This window comes from Schistocerca serialis, chromosome 2 (assembly GCF_023864345.2).
Source record: "Schistocerca serialis cubense isolate TAMUIC-IGC-003099 chromosome 2, iqSchSeri2.2, whole genome shotgun sequence".
NCBI classification, from domain to species: Eukaryota; Metazoa; Arthropoda; class Insecta; order Orthoptera; family Acrididae; genus Schistocerca; species Schistocerca serialis.
In genome coordinates this window covers 641,416,049-641,437,597 of record NC_064639.1, presented here as the reverse complement: position 1 = coordinate 641,437,597, position 21,549 = coordinate 641,416,049, and the positions used below count along the sequence as shown (strand labels likewise).

At 43.1% G+C, this 21,549-nt stretch overlaps 1 protein-coding gene across 1 annotated transcript in view; it reads left to right on the top strand.

Annotated features, from left to right (window-relative positions):
* The window catches only part of LOC126455656 (uncharacterized), a 130,431-nt gene that overhangs the window by 29,583 nt on the left and 79,299 nt on the right, over positions 1-21,549 (top strand). The window contains exons 4-5 of the mRNA XM_050091423.1: positions 3,173-3,267; positions 14,130-14,276. Of these exons, the coding sequence (XP_049947380.1) occupies positions 3,173-3,267; positions 14,130-14,276 (242 nt within the window). The remainder of the gene's footprint in view (positions 1-3,172; positions 3,268-14,129; positions 14,277-21,549) is intronic.

Below are 21,549 nucleotides of genomic sequence, written 5' to 3'. Positions count from 1 at the left end.
CTCAGCCCATTAAAGCCAAATTTCACCACATTCACCTAACGGATACATTCGTCGTACGTCCTACATTGATTTCTGCGATTATTTCATGCAGTATTGCTTGTGTGTTAGCTCTGACAACTCTATGCTGTCGGTCGTTAAGTGAAGGCTGTCATCCACTGCCTTGTCTGTAGTGTGAAGTCATGCATGAAATGTGGTACTTTCGGCACACTCTTGATACTATGGATCTCGGACTACTGAATTCCATAACGATTTCCTAAATCGATTGTTCCAAGCGTCTAGTTCCAACTACTACTCCGCGTTAGAAAATGTTAATTCCCTATGTACGGTACTAATCAGTTGGAAACCTTTTCACATGAATCACCTGAGTATATATGACAGTTCTGCCAACTTTCTGCCCATTTATACCTTGTGTACGCGATACTACTGCCACCTGTATATTTGCATATGGCTATCCAATGACTTTTGTCACTTCAGCGTAAAAATTCAGCTGTAACTGCCAAGTATTTTTTATTTTTATTTTTATTTTTTGGTCAATCACCATCCGTGATACGGCGCAAGGACTTTGCTAAAAGAAGTGTAGAATTGTAGCTCATCATAACGGTACAATCAATTGATATTTTTACCTTTTCATCTTCCTCTTCTGAAAGATTCCTCCTAAATTTTACGAACTGTTATATAGGCTCAGGTCATTAGCATGTTTCATGGCTGCTTTCTTTGGCGTAGTAAGGCATGTAAAGCTTTTCTAAATTGAACTTCGTGAAAGTATTGAGCGTCTTGCGATATAGTAAACATTTTGCAAACCCATCTTTCTGTGTGAAATGATAAGGTTCCTCACACTGTTGATTGAAGCGCGAAGACATTGTCTGTGTTACGCAATGCCTATTTGCTACAGCCGATGTTAGATGGCAGCCCACTCAGAACTGACCCTCGTCTACTTCACAGCCGGCGCTTCTCCCGTACTGTCATGATAACATGATGTGCGCGCGTTTCCCTCCCCACCACATGCACTCGAGCAAGAGCGTTACCAGGCGCGGGTATTGGTGCTCAGAACCAGCCAGTTGTTAATCCCTGGTGTAGAGCGAAAGTCAACTAGGACACTGAACGGTATTGTGTGCTATTCTGCAATGATTATCGCTATTGTTTGTAACGTCCAGATCGGAGCTAACGTCCGTAGATGGCGTAGCGAAAGGTCACAAGAAGCAACAACTCTCGAACCCATACCTCTCCAACTCATGGAATGAAGAGAGCTCTTAAATATGATGATACCATTGATTCAGTACTTGTCGGAGGAAGGCTGAATGCTCGTTAATATGTGGCAAGAATAGTAAACCCTACTGTTATATATTATACGACCAGGCTACCAAATCACATATTCCAGGAGGACAAAGAAAGACCCCATTCTGCAGTTCACATTACAAACACCTTGAGGAATGTATGGATCCTTGACTGACCTGCCTTTTCCCTGATCTGTTACTTGCAGAGCATATCTGGTATGTGATGTGTGATGGGATGACATGTTACTTTTATACTAGCCTCTAAATAGCACTCATCGTGAACTGACACAGAAAGTGTATCACGCATGGTAATAAATTCCTCAGGATGACCCTCAGAAGCTGTTTACGTCCTTGCCACAATGTATACAACAGTATACACACTGAGGTGACAAACGTAATGGGATAGCCGTATGCACATATGTAGAAGGCGATAGTACCTCGCACACAGGGTATAAAAGGGCAGTGCATTGGCGGAGCTGTCATTTGTAATCAGGTGATGCACATGTAAATGTATCCGAGGTGATTATGGCCGTGTTACGAGAATTAACAAACCCTGTGCGCGGAATGGTAGTTGCAGGTAAACGAATGGGAATCTTCAGGGTATTCAATATTCTGGGATCCACAGTGTCAAGGGCGTGCCGAGAATACCATACTTCAGCCATCACCCCTCACAAAGGACAACGCAGTGGCCAACGTACTTCCCTTAACGACCGACAGCAGCGGCGTTTGCGTAGAGGTTCACTGCTAACAGACAAACAACAGTGCGTGAAATGAACGCAGTAATCAATGGGACAGTGTGGTGAAATTTGGCGTTCATAGGCAATGGCAACTGGCGTTCGACGCGGGCGACTTTGCTAACAGCAGGACATTGCCTGCAGCGCCTCACCGGAGCTTGTGACCATATCTGTTGGACACTAGACGACTGGAAACCGTGACCTGGTCAGATGAATCCCAATTTCAGTTGGTAAAAGGTGATGACAGGGTCGGGTGTGTCGCTGACTTTATGAAATCATGGACCCAAGCTAGCAACAAGATACTGTGCAAGGTGGTGGTGACTAAATAATGTGGGCTGTGCTTACGTGGAATGGACTGGCTCATCTGGTCCAACTGAACCGATCATTCACTGCAAATGATTACGTTCGGCTTACTTGGAGGCGATTTGCATCCATTTATGACTTCATGTTCCCAAACACCAGTTTCATGTCACTGCGCCACAATTGCTCGTGACTGGTTTGAAGAACATTCTGGACAATTGGAGGGAATGATTTGGCCACCTAGATTGCCCGTCATGAACCCCATCGAACATTTATGGGACGGGATCGATAGGTCAGTTCGTGCACAACGCCCTGCACTGACAACATTTTCACAATTAATGATGGGTATAGCGGCAGCATGGCTCAATATTTCATCTGAGGCGTTCCAACGACTTGTTGAGTCCATGCCACGTAGAGTTGCTGCACTAAGCCGAGAGAAAGGTGGTCCGACACGATACCAAGACGTATCCCATGACATTTAACCTCGGTGTGAGTGCCCATGAGAGTCACATCTCATACTGAAGTTGATAATGAACATCAGTTTCGACTGCAATGAAAGTTTGATTATTTAATTCCCCTTAGGTGATGAGAATCTCTAAAAATTTCGGTAAACATAGGACGTGTATTTCAAGGTGTAACATTCTCCATTTCTGTGAGTGTAATTGCTTCCTTTCTTCTTCAGCTGCAGCTTATCTGGAAGATAAAACAGCATTTAACTGAAGACTTCTAGAGATCAGTCTTATTTCCGGTCTGGTGCGTTCATAGTAAAGACAAGGAACTTTTAATTCAATAAGATAAGCAGAAAAGAGCAGATAAAAGAAGAATACAACTTCCAACTCATGAGAACAACCCATTCTATTGCAGGAGAGGCCCATCTCAACAACTGATTTTTTGAGTCGCAATTCAACTGCGATTGTATTCGTAGTATGGAAGATCTTGGAGGACATCCTAAAATTCAGGTATGTTGTTCTACTTGTATTTTGTCTGCCGAATTTGTATATTATTTTATGATATAAGAAGGATATAATGGATTCCGACTAACGCAAATGTCGCAATGGCTCTGAGCACTATGGGACTTAACATCTGAGGTCATCAGTCCCCTAGAACTTAGAACTACCTAAACCTAACTAACCTAAGGACATCACACACATCCATGCACGAGGCAGGATTCGAACCTGCGACCGGAGCGGTCGCGCGGTTCCAGACTGAAGCGCCTTTAACCGCTTGGCCACACTGGTCGGCCAAACGTCGCAATGTATCGTGCATTAAGTCAGACAGCAAAATTCATTCTGCAAACATATCTGAAAAGGAAATAACTGATGATTTCAGAGACATTATGGTCATCCCGTTAACAGATGATGAGAGGCTAAAAATACACACATCAAAAAAAGTTTTACACCGTCTCGGTTCCGAGAGTTCCGGAACCTGTATAGAAAACTGCAATAAAGATCAACGTAAACATCATTTTCGCTCTTTTTATTGCTCATGAAAATCACACATTTCATGTTGCACTACCATACAGCGAGACCTTCGGAGGTGGTGGTCCAGACTGCTGTACACATCGGTTCCTCTTATACTCAGTAGCACGTCCTCTTGCATTGATGCATGCCTGCATTCGTCGTGGCATACTATCCACAACTATTCAATCTATCACAGGCATGTTCGATAGGGTTCATGTGTGGAGAACATGCTGGTCACTCTAGTCGAGCAATGTCGTTATCCTGAAGGAAGGCATCCACAGGGCGTGCACGATGGGGACGCGAATTGTCGTCTATGAAGACGAATGTCTCGCCAATATGTTACCGATATGGTTACACTATGGAGGATGGCATTCACATATCGTACAGCCGTTACGGCGCCTTCCATGACCACCAGCGATGTACGTCGGCCACAACATAACGCCACCCCAAAACAGCAGGGAACCTCCACCTTGCTGCACTCGCTGAACAGTGTGTCTAAGGCGTTCAGCCTGACTAGGTTGCCTCCAAGCACGTCTCCGACGATTGTCTGGTTGAAGGCTTATGCGACACTCACCGGTGAAGAGAACGTGATGCCAATTCTGAGCGGTCCATTCGAAATGTTGCTGGGCCCACCTGTACCACGCTGCATGGTATCGTGGTTGCAAAGATGGACCTCGCCATGGACGTCGGGAGTGAAGTAGCCCATCATGCAGCCTATTGTGCACAGTTTGAATCGTAACACGACGTCCTGTGGCTGCACGAAAAGCATTATTCAACATGGTGGCGTTGCTGTCAGGATTTCTCCGAGCCATAATCCATAGGTAGCGGTAATCCGCTCCAGTAGTAGCCCTTGGGCGGCCCGAGCGAGGCATGTCATCGACAGTTCCTGTCTCTCTGTATCTCCTCCATGTCCGAACAACATCGCTTTGGTCCACTCCGAGGTGCCTGGATACTTACCTTGTTGAGAGCCCTTTCTGGCACAGAGTAAAAATGCGGACGCGATCGAACTGCGGTATTGTTCAAAAATGGTTCAAATGGCTCTGAGCACTATGGGACTTAACATCTGAGGTCATCAGTCCCCTATAACTTTTAACTACAGAAACCTAACTAACCTAAGGACATCACACACATCCATGCCTGAGGCAGGATTCGAACCTGCGACCGTAGCGGTCGCGCGGTTCCAGATTGAAGTGCCTAGAACCGCGGTATTGACCGTGTAGGCATGGTAGGCACCTACTCGTGTAGGTACACGAGCCGTGTAGCTCATTCCTCGTGGAATGACTGGAACTGATCGGCTGTCGGACCCCCTCCGTCTAATAGGTGCTGTTCATGCATGGTTGTTTACATCTTTGGGCGGGTGTAGTGACATCTCCGAACCTTCGAAGTGACTGTGTATGTGATACAATATCTACAGTCAACGTTTATCTTCAGGAGTTGTGGGAACCGGGGTGATGCTAAACTTTCTTTGATGTGTGTATGTGAAATAGACATAGGACGCACAAGTCTTAAACTCTGCAAAATCGGTGAACAAAATAATATATGTAGCCTGCTAGTAGATAGCTGTATCGCTCACCTATGGGGTGAGGTCACATTCTGTCCCACGTAAATATTCACTACACGACAATAACCCCATTATCATGAGCCACAAGCAGATTTGATCATCATCTATAACTAGAGGGTCTAGTAGTGATTTCTTATAGTTTGAGAAGCTCTGTTGCCTCAGATATGTAATAAGCAGAGGTAGAATGTCGGATTCTAGATTCTGTATTTCATTGTACGAAGATCGTTCTAGGCATATTGTTGTTCTCATGCTGCCCGATTTTGAAGAAGTCATTATCAATGACTCAGTGAAAATACGAGTGTCTGAGTCCTGTATCAATCGGAATGGTTGCGAGGTGCCGCGGTGGAGAAGAGTTTGTACCTCTTTAATTCATACGAATTTTGCATGAGAACGAGACATGCACTAGACCCCCTCCTTATCTACCACCTAATTAATTATGCGCACAACGGTAACGGAACGAAATGATGGTGGACCCTGCTGGTTGATAAAATAAGGAGTGCACTCTCACAATAATTTAATAAAAATCGTAATTTACTCAGAAAAAAGAACTTTATCATAATAAACAACAGAAAATAGGATTCTGCATATATCTACGAAATGATATGCTGCTTAAATATTACAATGAGATTTATTATACATCATAACTTAAAGGCACATGATTATCGACACAAACAGTAGGTTAAAGGAGCGGGTATTCTGAACTATTATGCGAATAAGAGTTGGCTCGAGAACAAGGGCTCCTACACTCTGTGATGCAATAGCTTGACGACAATGACTCGAGGTCCTAATCAATCAAATATTACACTCTCGACTGTATTGCAGTATCGCGATTAGTAATGAGAGCTCATAAGGGATCACATGGAGAAACAAGCAAGGTGGCAAAGCGAGCGCACGTGTTTCTGAGGACTTCGGTATAAAATTGATAGGTACTACAATGCCGGAGCCGCAAAATACTTTAACAATCCCGAAATTTGTAGCAGGTCGTCGGTAGGCAGCTTTCTGATGATGTAGGCGCCGACTTCTGGTGTGCAGCAACTCTGTTTCAACCCCTGATCTCGAAGGTTGTCCGAGAATTCTAAGTACTGTCGAAAAAAAGGTGCAACTAAGTCTCAAGACCGTCTGACTCCGACAAAGATCAGATCCCGAATCCCCTGTGCCCGCGCAGTGCAAGAGCGAAGCCAACATTGCTCAACCCCCTACTCTCCTAGAAAAGCGCGAATCAGCATTCAGTGCTGATTCCAAAATTCCTCCACACCATCTCAGAACATCATTCGCGCCAATAGCGACCATTCCCTCCAATTTCGAGCAGGGCATTATGACGTCAACTAGCCTCAGTTTAAATTGACCAATCATGCCTCTGCTATTCAGCTGAGGGCACTGAACTTTCCGTTTGACCAGCTACGAAAACAACCTGCCTAGACCACCGGGCATCCAGCGCCAGACAGTCGCACCCAGCAGGGTATGGTCCACAAGTATTCTCAGGGTCAAGAGGAGACTGCAGTCAGTCGGTGCCAGGCGTATTTGTTCCGGACGCGCCAGACCGGTAAGCACACAAACTGCGGCGACACTCAGACGTCTCGCAGGTCGTATCGCCCTACATACAACAGGCGAAACTCGACCGACGTCAGTCGTTCCGCCAGGCACTTAAGCCCATTGTACGAACCCCTCAGAATTCGTGGAAGTGCAGTCCCTAACCGGAAATGCAGTGTGCCCCGTCCTCCGAAGCTCGCCTCGCACAGGCCACACAGGGAAGAAACCCAAAATGCATAGGAATCAAGAGAAAAGTATTTTTGAGCTCTCAGTACAAATACTCTCATTACAATAACCTTATTCGGTCTGTTACCACCGTGCAATGACATAGAACATTAATAAAATTGATGAAAATGAGAGGCGACATGCAAAAGAGGGCATGGAACCTCTCATGGTGGTTTACAGTTAGATACTGCAAGAAATACAGTATATGAAAACTTCATGCTCTCTGTAGCCGGCGTCTTTCTGCGATTTTATCGTATGAAGGCATCGATCTGATATCTATAAGGCGAGCTTTACCATGAGGGCGTGCGATGCAGCGCATGCGCGGTGACGACTGGGTACACTAGGCATGTGCCGGCGGTTCTTAAAGAAGAAAAGCTCAGTGTATGCTTGCCTGTATTCACCTGAAGGTGGCCAGAGATGATGCACCAAAATATCGTGGCAGCAAGATACAGATATCTAGCAGTTCGCTAGAAATTTCATGGAACAAAGAACATACTACTTAATCTAAAGTAGTTAAAGCTACTACATAATTGCTCACAATCAAAATTACATTAGGTGTTAATTTAAGATACTGTATAGCATGTTGTATATAATATGAAGTGCATTTTTTTGCTCTAACACTATATCCATTTTACCACTTTACTTTATTTCTTTTACACCGTCTTGCAATTCATTAAAAACTGTTTCACAGTATGCACTAAATTGTTTTTATTGTTCCATTATCTAGTCCAAGGTACATTAATTTAACACTTCATTCGCCTTGTGGGGATTTGTTTGTATGGAAAAGTGCTTGAAATAGTTTTCTAGGAGACTAAAAATTTAGTTTTTAAAAAGCATTTCTTCCAGGAACTCAGTTAAGTAAACGCCTAATTCGCCTGAAGAATATTTTTCTGACAAAAATGTCCTCTACTCAAACACAACTTCAAGGGAATGTTCCGTTTTTCAGTAAGTTATTTATTCATCCGCAGTTAGACATGCCAGCTTAATATATCAATAAACCATATTTAAAAATTAATAATAACTCATAAAAGTTAACAATTTAATACAACTCCGAGATATTTTCTTAATGACCTTTTTCCACAAGTATGTATACATTGTATACAACACTGTTTTATGTACACATACTTGCAAAGAAAGAAGTGTGTAAAAAATTACGTAAAATGTGTGACATGTAGTTGTTCACTTACATGTTTTTTTCTGATTACATGTTTTACCATTGATAATTTTCTGCAAATATTTTCTTTTCATTTTAACATAATGTGTTGTCGAGATAAATGCTTATTGTTTTTACAGAGACGTTCAGACTGTGTTGGTCATTACCAAGTTTTCTAATAGAAAAAGGAATAAATTTACTTACAGCATTCCTTGGGAATAATGAAACTGTGTGCAATACCAACACAAAAATCTGTAACTTCGCCTTGTTGCCTCCTCTTACCTCACAAGAAAAAAATTCGTAATTGGTACCCAGTGTCGAGCACAGTGGCATACCATGGAGATTGAGTGCAAGAAGCAGTTTAAAATATTGCGCCCCCTCATAATGTGTTACAAAGCCAAGTTTGAAAACTATTTATTTTCTAAACCTATAACTAGAATTACAAAATCAAATTACTTCTCTAATGTCATCGAAGTTTACTTCCTTACTGCAACAGATTGTAGGTACCATTACTAGGATAACAAAACAGGAGTACAGAAAATGTTATATATATTAAACATTTCAGTTTATAGTTTGCATTCATTTAATCTTATCCATAAGATTAAATGAATGCAATTCTTGCAATTTTATAATTATATCGTTAAAAATTACATTTATTTTTCTTTCAGTTGATGAAATTGCAAAGTTACTTAACATTTCTTGGCACTTAGTCTTTATTAGCTTTAATTTGAAAAACTTTCTTTCAAAAGTATCATTTGACACTGTTAAACAAATTCTTAGTGCCATCACATCTTATACTTAATTTTTCAGCTTAATAATTGTAAAGTTGTCCATGCAATAATATTCTCTTCTGGATGAGCCTCTTTAAATGAAGAAATGTGGCTTCTAAAACTATGTACGTCAGTAATTACAACTGTAGCATTCAGTTTGGAGTATTTTTCACATAAATGCTATATGTTTTGAGATCTGAATTCCTCTTTTTCTTCATCCTTACTATTTGAAGCTGAAGGAAAGCAAAGAGCTCATGAAGTACATTAATTCGCAACGTACGCTGTTATAGTTCTGATGTTAGTTTATGTCTGCATCAAGCCCTTTCCGAAGGGTTTCCGGAATTAAATTTAAACCAGAGTCGGTATTTTTCTCACCAGACATTTTCTTTCGTCTTCTGATTCTGCTTTCTGTTGAAATATCAAATATATTTCTCATGTTCATAGCTCTTTCAGCTACTTTTGTGACTAGAGAATCACGGTTTTCCACAGAAAATAGAGTCAGTGCTCTCTGCTTTTGACGATGCAGCTCAGTGTCGTTCAAGTCAGTAATCAATGGACTCCACAAATAAAGGAATGCAAAGAAAGACACCTTCTAATGCAAATCAATAAACTGTTCAAAATGGTTCAAATGGCTCCGAGCACTATGGGACTTAAAATCTGAGGTCATCAGTCCCCTAGAACTTAGAACTACTTAAACCTAACCAACCTAAGGACATCACACCCATCCATGCCCGATGCAGGATTCGAACCTGCGACCGTAGCGGTCGCGCAGTTCCAGACTGAAGCACCTAGAACGGCTCCGCCACAGCGGCCGGCCAACAAACTGTCTGCATTTCCTTTGGTTTCTTTAGTTTCTTCTGATCTATCCCTCAAGACTTGCAAACTTCTATTATTCCTTCAGTGTGCTCAGAAAGCACGTGTGTAGATTCAGGTATTGAACTCCATCTTGTGTCACAGCATAGATTCATATTAATTAGAAAATGTAGTTTAGGAACATACTACCTATATGAAGAGCTTGGAAAAAATGTGAACACATTTTGCACAGTGCCAAAAAAGTCACCAATTTTGGTCCAATAGTAGCAGCATGTATTCCAGCAAGGTTAAGTGAGTATGACACAAACACTGCTTTGGTATTTAAATCCAAAATATGTCTCTGAAGACCACTAATCTGTCGAGCCATTGTCGCAGCATTACCATATCCTTGTCCATAGCATGTAGCCGTGCTCCAGTTTAAACCATACAATTTTGTTCTGTAATTTCATTAGTTGATTTCCGATGTAAATGAATGAAGTCAATAAGTGATTTCACCACTGTGACTACTGAATCTTCAATGTGTATATGACGAATTATTTGACATATTACGTCGGTATGCGATATATCTGGTGTACTATTAAACGTGATGGACAAATACTTAAACTTGGAATTTTTTTTAAATATCTCTATTCTAACATGCCCACCAAGCAGTTTGATGAATCATTTTGTCCGCGTGGAGGAAGATATGACACAACGTAGCCATCTGTTTACTGAGCTTTCTGACGGTGATGAGACGCAACTAGATCACATATTTTGGCGAGCAGCTTGAAAGTTTGGAAGAAATTTCCACAGTTATCTCTTTAAAAATGTGTTCATATCCATGTACGGATAAGGACTATCTGGCTAAATATAATACACAATTAAAAGTGTTTTTAACACAGCTTTCCTTGCCCCAAATGACTAAATTCGTTCTAATTGAATACCATCATCTGTTGTTTCACATTTCTGTAGTCGCATTTCAGGTTCTTTCCAGTTTTAAAATGCTTCAACATACTGACCACTTTTTCATGATCTAGTATCATGGGGTTCAACTTTTTCCATTTCTTAAAATCATGTGGCAGTACAAAGAATACAATAACCATGTTCTTCAAACTCACTCGCCATTTTCTAACTTCACAAAAACCAGTCCTTAGGAAATGACCTGCCAGTATTATCTGTTCAAAAAACGCATCTTTATTCTGTAGTTCACCCTTCCTTTTCTTAACAAGTTCATTTTTCAAAGTGTCACATTATTTGGCCAGTAAGTAACATCAGCGAAATCTTTCATTCAAGACTTCCAGCTAATTTAACAAGCCGTCGCTACTCTAGTTTTCGTCTTTTCCTGCAATTGGCATCAGATTCCTATCTTAAAGACACTGTGAATCAAATAAGTTCTGAAAAAATATTAAAAAGTTGCAAAAAATAATCACAATTAATAGGTAACTAGTGTAGAATCTTTTAGTCAACGTAGTGGCATTACTGGAGGCAAGAAGGCAGCCAAGACGACAATAGGTGACGGTACATATGTACAAGTCAGGGCAGGAACGGCAAACGGGATAAGACGAGTGCAGTAAGTCCTATAGCTAACCGGAAATTACTTGTACGAGGAACACTGAGTGTGGTATTCACTCTATCACAGCTTATTTCTCTAGAGTATTTATTTTTCCACTCTGCATTAAATTACAACTTTCTTCTCTTCACAGACACTCCAGTGGCAAAGATAAGGTACAGTTCCGCATTCTGGGTCCAACCGACTGCCGTGTCAATCTCTGGAAATAGCGTCACTGGCTGTGGTATCCAGGGGCATGGGTTCAGCACACCGCTCTGCCAGCCGTTGTCAGTTTTCTTGACTTTGGAGCCGCCACTTCTCAACCAAGTAGCTCCTCAGTTGTGCACTCCAATCCATTCCTCTCGCAAAAGAAATCCCTGCCAGTACCTGGGACCGAACGCGAGTCCCCCACATGGTAGTCAGCCTCGCTGACCACGCAGCTGAGGAGCTGAATAGACATTTCAATGGACAAATGCAAACAAAAGATTGTCCATTACTTTTAAAAAAAATACTACATTACCGACGAAAATAATCGCAACAACAAAAAATAATTAATGTGAGTAGCGAAATGTCGGGAATATGTTTGTCTATGTAACATATTTAAGTGACTAACATTGCAAGATCACAGGCTTATGTAAACTCGAGATAATTGGAAATGTGAAATGTTTGTATATTACTAACCGCTGTAACCGCCAAATGCTGAATGCAACCATGCAAAGCGTGCATGCATTGTGTTGTATAGACGCCGGATATCAGTTTGTGGGATGGAGTTCCATGCCTGTTACACTTGGCCAGTCAATACAGCGACGGTTAATTTTGTTTGTGGATGACGCTCGAATTGTCGTCCAATGATATCCCATATGTGCTCGATTCGCGACAGATCTGGTGATTCAGCAGGCCAAGGCAACATGTCAACGCACGGTAGAGCGTGTTGGGTTACAGCAGCGGTATGTGGGTGAACGTTATCGTGTTGAAAAACACCCTCTGAAATGCTGTTTATGAAAGGGAGCACAACACGTCGAATCAGCAGACTCACGTACAAATTCGCAGTCAGGGAGCGTGGGATAGTCACGAGAGTGCTCCTGCTGTCATACAAAATCGCACGCCAGACCATAACTCCAGGTGTAGCTCCAATGTTTGTCGAACGCAGTCGCTGAACGGACCTCCTTCTGACCAAAACATGACGATCACTGGCACAGAGGTAGAACGAGCACTCATCAGAAAATACAACAGACCTTCACCCTGGAATGATCTCTCGCTTGACACCACTGAAGTCGCAAATGGCGGTTGTTTGGGGTCAGTGAAATGCACGCTACAAGGCGTCTGGCTCGGAGCTGTCCTTGAAGTAACCGACTTGCAACAGTTGGTTGCGTTACTATGGTGCCGAATGTTGCTCAAATTGCTGCTGCAGATGCAGTGTGATGTGCTAGAGCCAAACGCCGAACACGATCGCCTTCCCTCTCGGTAGTGCCACGTGGGCGTCTTGAGGCCGGTCTCCTTGCGACCATACTAGTGCTACGAGCAATCATGTAGGGTGGCTGCATTCTGTCAAGTCGTTCTGCAGTAACGCAGAAGGAACATCAAGCTTCTTGTAATCCTATTACACAACCTCGTTCAAACTCAGCATGGTGCTGATAGTGGCGTCTTTGTCGCCATAAAGGCGTTCTTGACTCACTTCAACACACCACGTCTACTCTCAAAGATAACTAACACTTACGACCGTTGCAGCATGTGTTTAAAGCAAACCTGATTTATATCCAAATAGTGGCAATTCTAGCGCCACTCTGATGTGACACAGGCAAAATCTGAATAGATATCATCTTTCATATGTAAAAACACGCTTAGCAACTTTCGTTTATTTCGCGTAGCTCCTTCTTGGTGTTGCGATTTTGTCTTTTCCTCAGTGCGTGAACAAAAAAAAAAAAAAAAAAAAAGCTTGGGTAACTCAGATACGCTTCTCAGGCAGATGAGGGTTAATACCAATGCCAGTAGCTATTGTTTCCTCTCACAAACTCGCTAAAACTATTTTTGGGAATAGCAGCGTTTTCGTTGTCAAGCGTTGGAAATTAAAAAGCTTCTGTTCCCTCAATTGAAAAACAAATTTATCAGTAAATACACTTTTTATGTACCATTCCATAATATAGAAATATTATTTCCCTTTGCATTGTAACGAAAGGCTACTTTCTTCAGACGTCGTCTCAGTCTTGGGGTAGGCAACTACGGGGGAACAGTAAAACAACAATGGAGCCGTAAAGCGAGCGAGAGCATTTCTTCTGCACATGTTTACATGTGCTCAAGTGAAAGTGAGCCACACCGTCCAATCGGAGATCTCGTGGCCCTCCTTTTCGAGGGCGGGGATGCCTTCCACTCCTACGGCCGAACATGTAAAATAATAACTGTTGAAAATACATTAACATAGGACTTCAACTATGGCGCGACTATAACCAAGCCGTGAATTATCATATTATATTTCACTATAAAAATTTTGTCTTACAATTTTTTTGCGCTCTTAAAAAATTCGCGCCAAGGGCATCCGCCCAATGCCACTATTACAAGTTTGGATCCATGGTAGATTTAAAAATCGAATCCACAATCAGTCAAATCAGTACAGGTAATTCAAATACATTGCAGTGTCTATGTTTCTCCTGTAGTATGTTGAGACCACAGTATACGCAGTTTTCGTAACTAGCAATGGTAGTTCTCTGATTATTGCTATTTTATGCAAACCAGCATACTTTTAATGCTGATGTTTTTTCCCTAAATACGTTGTATTATTTGCAGTACCAAATGCAGAGTCATCAACGTAAGCCACGGCGGAATCGAGTCCTACTTGTCGCAGCACAACACAGACGTCGCGTTGGTGCCTCTCACGGAAAATTTCCACAAACCACATCTGGCGTCTTCGTCCTCGCCTCTGGAGATCACAGCGTGAGTGCTCTTGTGCATGAAAGACATTATTTCCACATCTAACTCAGATGAAACAAGTGTAAGGTAGCTGCGAAGAACCTGAGGTCTTTTCAGAAGCAGATGTCAATAAATATCGTTTGACTGTCACAGGAAACTAAGTTATTAATCAATACTGCATAACAATGCACTCCGATCTAAAGGGTTAGACGTTTAGAGGCTCTAAATGCAGTATGGGGAGTAGGGTAGAAGGTGAGAAGAACAAATATCACAATATTTATATCTCAGATTCAGCGATCATGTGGAGTTTCGCAACCGTTATTTACTTATCGGCACCAAATTCCGTTTCGTTCACACGTATCGTTGGCCTCGTAGTTCTGACGAAGTGAATTGTATATCGCAGTTTTAATACTGTGCGACAAGACTTTTCACACCCTCCTTGCATTTCTATCATCTGATATTTTAACTCGTTTTTTTTTTTTTGGAAATTTTAGTTCCTGATTTACCTCATATTGTAGAGACGCACTTCATGTCCTAAAAAAAAAATAATAATAATAATAAATCAGACGAGACTGGAGCCTTCAGGGTCTCGCCTATATCTCTAATGAGACATTCTTAGAGGGTTAAAATTTCTGTCTTCATAGTACATGAAAGGTACATAATAGCAGCAGCAGCAACAACAACAATACTTAAATAATAATAATAATAATAATAATAATAGCTTATCAAAGCTCGAGGTTTTAAACATACTGAAAGTTGGAGACAATATGCGACAACTGAATTACATAACAATGTCTTTTAACACTGTTTGTTGTCGTACTTATTTTTTACTATTTCACTGGTTTCGTTCTTAGCAGATCATTTTCAGGGTAACCGTAGTTGCAGAGAAACCAGTAGCAATTTGAAGAGAATTTGAAGAGAAATTTTGTGAGGTTGCGTCTGTCTTCCTTCCTATGGCGCGCTGACGACACCTTCCTGATATGGTTCAAATGGTTCTGGGCACTATGGGACTTGACATCTGAGATCATCAGTCCCCTAGAACTTAGGACTACTTAAACTTAACTAACCTAAGGACATCACACACATCCATGCCCGATGCAGGATTCGAACCTGCGACAGTAGCAGTTGCGCGGTTCCGGACTGAACCTTCCTGATATGGGCTCATGCTGAAAATGTACAGCAGCGGTTCGTCGACCACGTGAACGGTGTACATCTCAAAATTAAATTTACTGTGGAGACGGAGAGGGATGGCAAGACTCCGTTCTTGGACATTTTAGTTGAGCGGAAGGCAGGTGGCCAGCATGGTCATTCAGTTTACGGGAAATCTACTGTCACTGACCGGCACTTGATCGCCAATAGCACACTGTACACGAGAGATCAGTCCTGAATATGTCATTACATAGGGCAAATATTATTTTTGATGACGACCATTTCAACATTTCAGACATGTGTTCAGGAGAAATGGTTACACCTAAGGGGAGACTGCAGAAGCTTTCATGTGCCATCCACGAATGATGAGTCGTAAATCGGCGAAAGAGGCCAAGCCGGTTGTAGTCCTTCCAAACGACTTGCGGGATAGGACGCCTGCTGAAGAGACATGGACCGAGGCCGGTTTTCCGGCCCGCCCCAAAGATACGAGATCCATTAAATACAATATAGGTTTTTGAGTTCCTGGCGCGAATGATCTACCCTTGAAATGCGGTAGCATTTATGTAGGACGGACTATTCACTTTGTTGCTGAAACTTGTACTGAACATTGACAGCACATTCAACAAAGGGAACTTGAGCAGTCGACTGCGGCTGAACAATGGCTAGAAAAAAAGCACACTTAAGATAGCAACGTCGACATTTGTTGTGGGTCGTAGCGAGCGTGGACTCACTTCAGAAGGAGATAGATCGGTTACTGCAACAGTCATGAAATGTTATTTCATTTTACTGTGACTCTTTAAAATGAAATACTTACCTTAGATGCATTCCGTGTCCACTTGAATGACAATATTCAGTGCGAAGTATAAATTTAATGGAGAAATTAATGAAAAATTACACCAATGAGTACATATTATGAAAGAGAATTCCTTCAAGTTCTGTTTAATGGTAGTAGACTTCAACGTAGGATCCATTTGTTGCCCTGCACACGTCCAGATGATATTCCACTTCTCGCCACGTATTCACCAACACTTCAGGTGTAACTGTCCCAACCGCCGCGACTATTCTTTCCAGTAAATCATTGATATCTCTGATCTCTTCACTGTACACAACATTTTTTATGTGGCCCCAAAAGAAAAAGTCCAGTGGGGTTAAGTCTGGGCTTCATGGTGGCCAAGGTATTGGACTAGCCCTGCCTATGTAACGGTAGTAATTTGTAGGCGCACGACTTAAGTCTTTTACGCACATCATACAAAGTACCTTCAGGCAATCCTAATTGTACACTACGACTGACCAATGACTCCTTCGGGCTCTGAACACACGAAACACGTATCTCTTTAACAACATCTTCAGAAGTTCTCAGTCTACCTGGTTCAAAATGACTATGAGCACTATGAGACTTAACTTCTAAGGTCATCAGTCCCCTAGAACTTAGAACTACTTAAACCTAACTAACCTAAGGACATCACACACATCCATGCCCGAGGCAGGATTCGAACCTGCGACCGTAGCGGTCACGCGGTTCCAGACTGTAGCGCCTAGAACCGCACGGCCTCCCCGGCCGGCGGTCTACCTGGTGATTTTGCTTTTAAAACACTACCGGTTCCCCTGAAAGACATTAGCCAATGACAGATAATTTTTTCTGTAGGTGGTTCACCACCATACTGACGTCTGAAATTACTTTGCACTGTTATAACTGACTCAGTTTTTACAAGCCAAATAACACATTGCTCCTTCTGTTCCGGAGTACACATTGTTGCTGAGTTACTCTGCACTGCAGTGCACTGCACGCTTGTCTGGACTGAACTGAGGAAACAGGAAAAAAACAGCACTGGTGCCGTCTTAAGGTCAAGCTGACCTGCCAACTGCACGGGAGCCATACTTGGAGAGCCGATGAATCAGACACCACGAACTAGAATAGTGTGTCACTTTGTACAGATTCTAGGACATTAAAACTAGGCAGTTCTTTTTCAAACACACTGTATATTTATTACTATGGTTAAGTACAGCAATATTGTTTATACTTGAATAGTACTGAAGGACATTCGCATATGAATGTACATTTAACTTTAAATTTTAGTGCACAGTTCTGACTAATAATACCAGCGCTGCCGGATCTGAACTATGTTCATGCTGTATTCTTAATTGGCGATTACAGAGTGGGACAAGCGGTGCTACGTTCTAACGTAGTGGATGTCCAGCCGTGGTGGCGTATGGAACTTCTTGATGGCGTGTCTTCGCTGACGTCTCTAAATCGCGGCTGTCTGACAGCGTCTGTCTTCAGCTTGTGATGCTGACGTGAGACACCAACTGTAATTTGGGACCTCACTTTTCGGGCGACACCATAGATACAAAGGAAACGACGAGGGTCTTGGCTCACACTTCATCATATCGGAATTCAGTTATAAAAAAGGCTGCCGAAAGTAGAACGAACAGCAATATTTTAAACAGAGACCAAGTGTATTACCGAACGAAAGTAAAGACGGAAGATTGACGCTTGTAGGGAGGCAGGAGCGTCGGGTTAAAATGTGGCTCCAGCCCCTCGCGCCACTTGACTCACTCGATCCCGTCTGGAGCCAAGGAGATATAGGGGCACTGTGACGTATGTCACAACATGCTACATGACAGGTCTTATGAGTTGCCACTTGACTCACTCGATCCCGTCCGGAGCCAAGGAGATATAGGGCCACTGTGGCGTATGTCAACAGCACGCTACATGCTAAGTCTTATGAGTTGTAGCGAACATCTCCAGCTGGGAGTGAATTCACTATTTGGCTCTGATCCCGCTGCGGGCCGGAGCTGCAGTGTGCTGGCCAACTCGCATTCCACATATGCGTCATTTCGGCCCTCTTGGAAGGGTCCGGACGCTGCTATCGCACACCGTGCCAGGCGCGGCCGTCAGTGATTTTAACTCCTGATGACGATGTTGGAGACGACTATCGAAAGCTCGAGTATTTTATTCAAAGTGACGCGGCTTGTAAACAATGAGGATTTTATTGGAAGGCCTAGCACTGAATATACCGTATTACTGTAATTTTAGACTCCTTAATACCGTCTCAAGCAATTTTCTTATAACACAATGTTCCTGTTGGTTGGCAGTAATCACATCTAACAGACTAACAGAAATCCATGGTACTGGTAAGGAAAAGTTGACAGGCCCAGGAAAGAACCAGAAATAATAGGGTTCAGGTGAGATGGAAGAAAAGAAATGGAAGCAGAACAAAATGAGGGAACTTCATGTTGATAATGACACAGAAAGATTGATTTGCAGTTGGACAGAAGGAAGATAGCTGGCAAATTCCGAAAGGGAAGGCATGCAGATAAGAAGTAAAGCTTTAATGCGACGGGATTCTGGATCAGAAACAGATTATTAAGTAGCTTTTTCTAGAGTCGTGTGGATCACATGAAGAGAGATGAAGAAATGTTTAGCGTTATCCACAGGTCTATTGCAGCTACGAAATGATGACAGGTATTTGGTATAAGAAGAGAAGTATGGATAACACGAGAGAGCAAGAAACCGATGAAGAAAACTTACTGTGTGAATTTACATCGCAACTTGCCTTTAGCAGATTATTAAAAGCCCTTAACATGACTGGCAGATTTCTACCAAACCTTCGTTCTCCCCGCCGTCCGGAGTGGCCGAGCGGTTCTAGGCGCTTCAGTCTGGAACCGCGTGACCGCTACTGTCGCAGGTTCGCGTCCTGCCTCGGGCATGGATGTGTGTGATGTCCTTAGGTTAGTTAGGTTTAAGTAGTTCTAAGTTCTAGGGGACTGATGACCTCAGATGTTAAGTCCCATAATGCTCAGAGCCATTTGAACCATTTTTATCGATCTCCCCACAAATTGTACCAGTCACAAATTTTAAATCATGTAAATACAAAGTACAAATAACAACCAGGGCACTGCGAGAGCAATTCAACGAGTACGGACGAGGCACTATGCCAGCAGCACAAGTAGTACTGGCCACGTTGATTTCAACGCCATAAACAACACGGCGCTCGAACCCGCTTGAAAGTCAGATCTACAGTAGCATCGCAGCTCACCATTTAACACAATCTACAGCCGCCAATAGCAGAGACACAGGAGCGTACGAAGCACCACACCATCTCCAGGACAGGCCATGGCGAGCGCAGTCGGGCACAAGCATCCCACGAATAGCAACTGCGCCTGCTTCGTGACCGCTCCGAACTCCAGTTCCGCTACAAGAAAGACTCCAAGCAGTGCCGTCCAATACAGCCGCTTCGGCACTGCTCTTTAGTGATGGGGAGCTCGTGAATGAGTCGTTCAAATGAACGCTTCACTTTAGTGAAGGGTGAACTAACCACTCGATTTCAATGAACGTGTACTTCAAACTCTTCACAGATAGCACACTCCACACTTTTTTCTAGTTCACTCCCTCTCTTCCCCTCTCCCTCTCCCACTACATCGGCGCTACGTCACTCATTCTCCCTTCACTGCTGCCTGTTGACGAATCGCGCGGGGTTTGTGGGGAAAGATAGGTTTACGAGCGGTTGCGGAGGTGAGGGGTGAGGGGAAGGCAGCGTCAGCTGCTACGCGCAGTGCTGACATTACTCGTGACTATTTGTGCAGCTATACTTCGCGTCTACGGGTAGCCTACCGTTGGCAGCGCTTGCAGACAAATGAATATTAAAGATATAAACGAAGGGGCTGGCTGTGTGAGCACGCACAGCCAACATGAAAATAAAAGGTTTGTTAATAACACTGAAAGAGAGATTTTACCTGAAATCGGACCAATGACTACAGGTGACAGTTTACGTTTTGAATCTGGAGGGTTATTATTCTCAACAAAAATAAAATCTACAGGAAAACTTCTGAATAATTACTTAATGTAGGTATATAGACTGTGAGAGTGGCAAACATACTCATTCTATTTTGGATTAAATTTTACAAGGAACATAAAATTGGACTGCATTTCGTTGGTAGCCCTATTTTTCAGTTCATGAATACAAAAAATAATATTTCATTTGGCAGATAGACTTTTTTGGACGCTTCATGAGAAAATTTCGAGCAAGATTAAATGTAATACCTTCTTTATATGTGACTGGCTTCTCTGTTTTTCTTTCCTTTGTCCCCTTCGACCATGCTCTATTTAAGTTAACTCAGACGCTGTAAGAGCGTAAAACGTTGCTTGCACGTTACTGCATAGTTCGGCCATCTGTTGGTAAAATTATGAAGTATTACGAAGCTTTATTGTACGAGCGAGGCGAAGCGAGCGTAGCAGCGGCTGAGCGGTGAACTGGGCAACTTCGCCAGGCTTCCGTACTTCACGAATGAACTACTTCATTTAAACGCTTCACGGCAAAGAGTGAAATGAATGAAGTAGTTCACTGGAATGAACGAGTTCGACCCATCTCTACTGCTCTTCCGTTATGCCAACTCGCTGTAGTGATGCTCCCTACCAAATCACCTCCCCCTACCCCACCCTCCCCTACCCCGCGGCCCATCACCCCCACTCTTCAAGCCGCGGCCAACCAACCCCAGCGCTCCTCGCCAAACCTTAGCGCTCAGGCAGATAAGCCTAAGGCGAGACAAGAACATCGCACGGTGTCACGGATCAATTCCGGCGATCAATCCGACGTCTGGGACATTATCTGCCAAAGTATCTCGCCTGTCATCAGCAACGAGGGCATCAACAACTGGAAAAAGTATCGGCAATGCGGTATTGTGCTCCAGATCGTGCATCATTGGTCAACAACATCAGTCATTCTCCGAATCGCATGTGCCACACCTTCAGCCTTGCAACGGACAATCAGTGCTCTCCATGCACAAGTGTCACTCTCTGATGAGTTTCCGTTCCTCACACTCCTTCCGCTGTCGGGAAACCCACTACATCCCGTTGCCTCCACTCCTCTGTTAACAGCACGACTGAGTGCAGTGGACGGTCGACACGAGCACGTGCTCGCTCTGTCATCGCTCATGTCGCTCTAACGGCTACGTTCAGGCCTCAGAGGACTTACAGGAGCCACACCGTCGTCTGTAGGCAATTGCATTACGATCCCTTCTGCGGGTTTATAGTTAACAGCCTCCTGCTCGCTTTGAATGACCCTAGTACATAGGGCTGGTGCTTAGCTACAGCAGGAGATGGTCAGCGTGTGACTGGAAGTTACAAGGATGTAACGCAGATTAAATG